The following is a 3,271-nucleotide window of genomic DNA, read 5'->3' as shown; positions in this document are numbered from 1 at the left end:
TCCTTCAGACCCCAAGCATTTCAGATAAGGGACATTCAATCTATACTAGGAGTGTGTGTGTTGACTGATTTGAGGCATTTCTGTTGATTAGCAATATTTTTCCCCTCGAGGCACATGCCTCATACAATAATTAAAGTGGTAATTTTGATATATAATGGGAATTGTATATAGTATCTAACATTAATATCGTCCAATGGGAAATTTTCAAGTCTGCTGCCCAAGCTGTAGGCTCTACCTGTAATAATACTTCATTTAATTTTATATCACTTTTCTTCAGGAGTCTGCAAGAGATAGGGTCTATCATGATTGGGTAGGTGGGAAAAGGAGGAAAAAGGATTTACTCAACTCTGATAAAGCACAACTCATATGGCATCAATCTTTTAGAAAGAAAACAGCACAGCTGTCTATAGGTGATGGAAAAAGAAATACAGGTAAAAACACATTGAAGTTAAAATGACCATTAAAGTACCCAAAACAAATAGTGAAATGGCTCTATAATGAGAGGGAGAAAGAAGCCAATGTGGAAAACTGTCTCCTGGGCTTTGTCTCTCAAACAAGAACTGCCAACACAAGCACTGCACCTAGAGACAGAGGTCACGTCCCTAAAGGAAAGTCCAGATTTCAAAGCGGTTCCCTGGTCGTGGGCCAGGCAGGGCTGTCAACGTTCTTGCCAAACTTATCTACACCATGGGATGTTTTTAGTCTTACACATAAACTGATTTTTTTTTAAAGAAGACAAGCAGGAGATAAAGCTCAGTGGCAGAGCACTTGACTAGCAGGTGCAAGGCCCTGAGTTCCATCCCCAGCACCACACACACACACAAATGACGAAATAAAAACAGAGGAAAGAAGAAAGCAAGAAAAATGGAACCTACCAAAGATGAAGTTATCAGGTCGGAAGAGCTGCCCAAAAGGCCCGGACCTCACACTGTCCATGGTGCCAGGCTCCAAGTCCACCAGGGCGGCCCTGGGCACGTATTTCTGAGCTGGAAGAGAAAGACGCCCACCTGTGAGTTACTTCAAGGTGTGTAGAGTATTCTGATCCCCCAACCCCCAAAAGAGCTGCTTAGAACAGGTGCTAATGATTTTTGATATTGTGACTTATAATCACAAAGATTTTCTTTCTTTCTTTCTTTTTTTTTTTGATATAGGGTCTTACTATATTGCCTGGGCTGGTGTCCATCTCCATCTCCTGGGCTTGAGGATCCTAATAAGAAGCTGGGACACCCAGCCACTGTGGGGACTACCCTGTGAGCCACTACACCCAGCCAGCTAGCTTCACATAACTGGGATGGGGACCCGGTCCAGGAAACGGCAGGATGAGATGTCTGATCTCCCCTCCCAACTCCTTCCTGCCTACTGCATTTTCCAGTTCCTCCTGACACCTCTTTCCTGTTGGGCTATTTTACTTTTTAGCTTCATAGAAATAAACGTCATCCGTAGCAGCAAACTTCCATGTTGCTGTGACATTCCACTTTTTGGCTTCTCCTGCTTAATGCACACATGCACATACCCAAGTTCCAGTCAGAACACCTCCTTCAGGTGTTCCCTCTCTCACTGGCTCTGTGTTCCCAGGGATGCTGTCATTTATGATAGTGTAGCATTTCTATTTGTAAGCACATCATTAACTGGGCAAGAAATTGTTCCCTGTGAGAATGGGGTTAATATGATCCCAAATAAGTATTGTCCTGCTCTGCACACACCCAGCTAGAGGAAAAGAGGTGACCAAGCTGTGCATAAGTGTCAACAGGAAGTGCAGAGCATACTGGAATTTTCTAGTGCCACCTAGAAATTCCATCTTCTCAGCCTGGTGTTCCAGACCTATTGTCATGGTTGCTTACATGAATAGAAGCCAGTGATTCATGTATAATGCTCTTCCCAGCTCTGTGTGCACAAAGAGGAGGTGACTCCAGAGTGCGGTCACTCCAAACCACTGAGTGCAGTGAGAATCTCCGGTGACATGTTTTGTGTGCTGCCCAGGCTGGTCTTCAACCCCTGGGTTCCAGCCATGCTGTGCCAGCACAGTGCCAGTCATTTCTGGGTGTCCTTTCAGTGTTTTAGAGTTTTGTTGTTTTGAAGGGCATGTAGCATTTTTATAATAAAAATTATTGTAGAAATAGTGTATACATGTAGTCACTATATATGTAAACATATCCAGGATGGGAATAATGCTATTCCAAAATTATTCCCAATCTTGGATAAGCCACAGCTTGGATTAGATTTTTATCTTACTAAACTCCTCCACTAGTTACCCAGAAATCATAATTTCAGCTTCCAGGGATGCCGAACTTTTCTGAAGTTCGGCAAAGGAACAGAAAAGTCATTTAGGAGGGTGTTTTTTTTTTTCAAAATTATAGCCAAGAGTCCCCAGTAAAAGATAAATTTTAAACTGAAAAATAAAAATCACTGTTTTTCTCAAGGATCCTCCTCTTAGGTATTCTACTCTGTTGTTTCGTTCCACTGTTGAAAGGACGAAAGAGAAGGCAGGCCAGGGCGCACAGCTGATTTCAAACCCCAAGTGGGTGGTCAGGGTTGGGTCCCAGAGCTCAGACCCTCGGGATAGGCGGGATCCGCAGAGTTTGAATAAATCGACGGCGGATTTCCCGCCCCAGGGGGAGCGAGGGAGTGGCCGGCATCCTGCTACGTCCTGCCGGACTGTTTACCAGGAGCAACTCGCAGGGGTCTGGGCGGCAAAGGCGGGGGTCCCTGCCCGGAATGGCGGGGATCCTGGCCGGGGACGGCGGAGTCCTGCAGGGCAAGAAGGCGTACCCGGCAGGGGACGGCGGGGTCCCGGCGCGGAAGGCGGGGGCGACGCGCTACTCACACGATGACTCATTGTAGTAGACGTTGATCCTCTCCAGCTGCAGCGCCGAGTCACCCACGTAGCCTCCGGCCGGGTCGATGCCATGCTCGTCGCTGATCACTTCCCAAAACTTGGAGGGCGCGGCAGAGAAAGCGGCAGTCAGAACCCCCGCAGCCCGGGCGCCCCCACCCGCGCCCCCCAGGGCCGGCCTCGGGGCAGGATTCAGGGCGCGACAGAGCCGCGGTTGGCCTTTCGGGGCTAAGGGTCCAGGCGGAGGAGGGTCCCCCGCCCAGATGCCGCCCGCGGCCCGCCGCGCTCTCGCGGGTGCGCAGTCGCTCCCAGGTCCCGCGCCGGCAGACCCCGCAGACCCGGCTCCGAGCACCGACGGCGCCGGGCGGGGTCGTGCGGGGAGACCCCCAGCGCGCCGCCCCCCGCAGGGAGCCGAGTCCCTTCGCGGCCCACCTTGGT

General features: G+C 49.6%; 1 protein-coding gene across 1 annotated transcript; it reads right to left on the bottom strand.

Annotated features, from left to right (window-relative positions):
• Positions 1-29: 29 nt before the first annotated feature.
• LOC107134810 (uncharacterized protein D806_0078-like) lies at positions 30-3,266 on the bottom strand (the record flags this gene model as incomplete). The annotated part of the gene is made up of 2 exons (XM_015476836.2): positions 30-986; positions 2,825-3,266. Coding segments are annotated over 2 exons (675 nt in total), but the record flags the coding sequence as incomplete, so codon positions are not given.
• Positions 3,267-3,271: the final 5 nt, after the last annotated feature.

This window comes from Marmota marmota, unplaced genomic scaffold (genome assembly GCF_001458135.2).
Source record: "Marmota marmota marmota unplaced genomic scaffold, marMar, whole genome shotgun sequence".
Taxonomy (NCBI): domain Eukaryota; kingdom Metazoa; phylum Chordata; class Mammalia; order Rodentia; family Sciuridae; genus Marmota; species Marmota marmota.
This window is presented reverse-complemented; position numbering and strand designations above follow the sequence as displayed.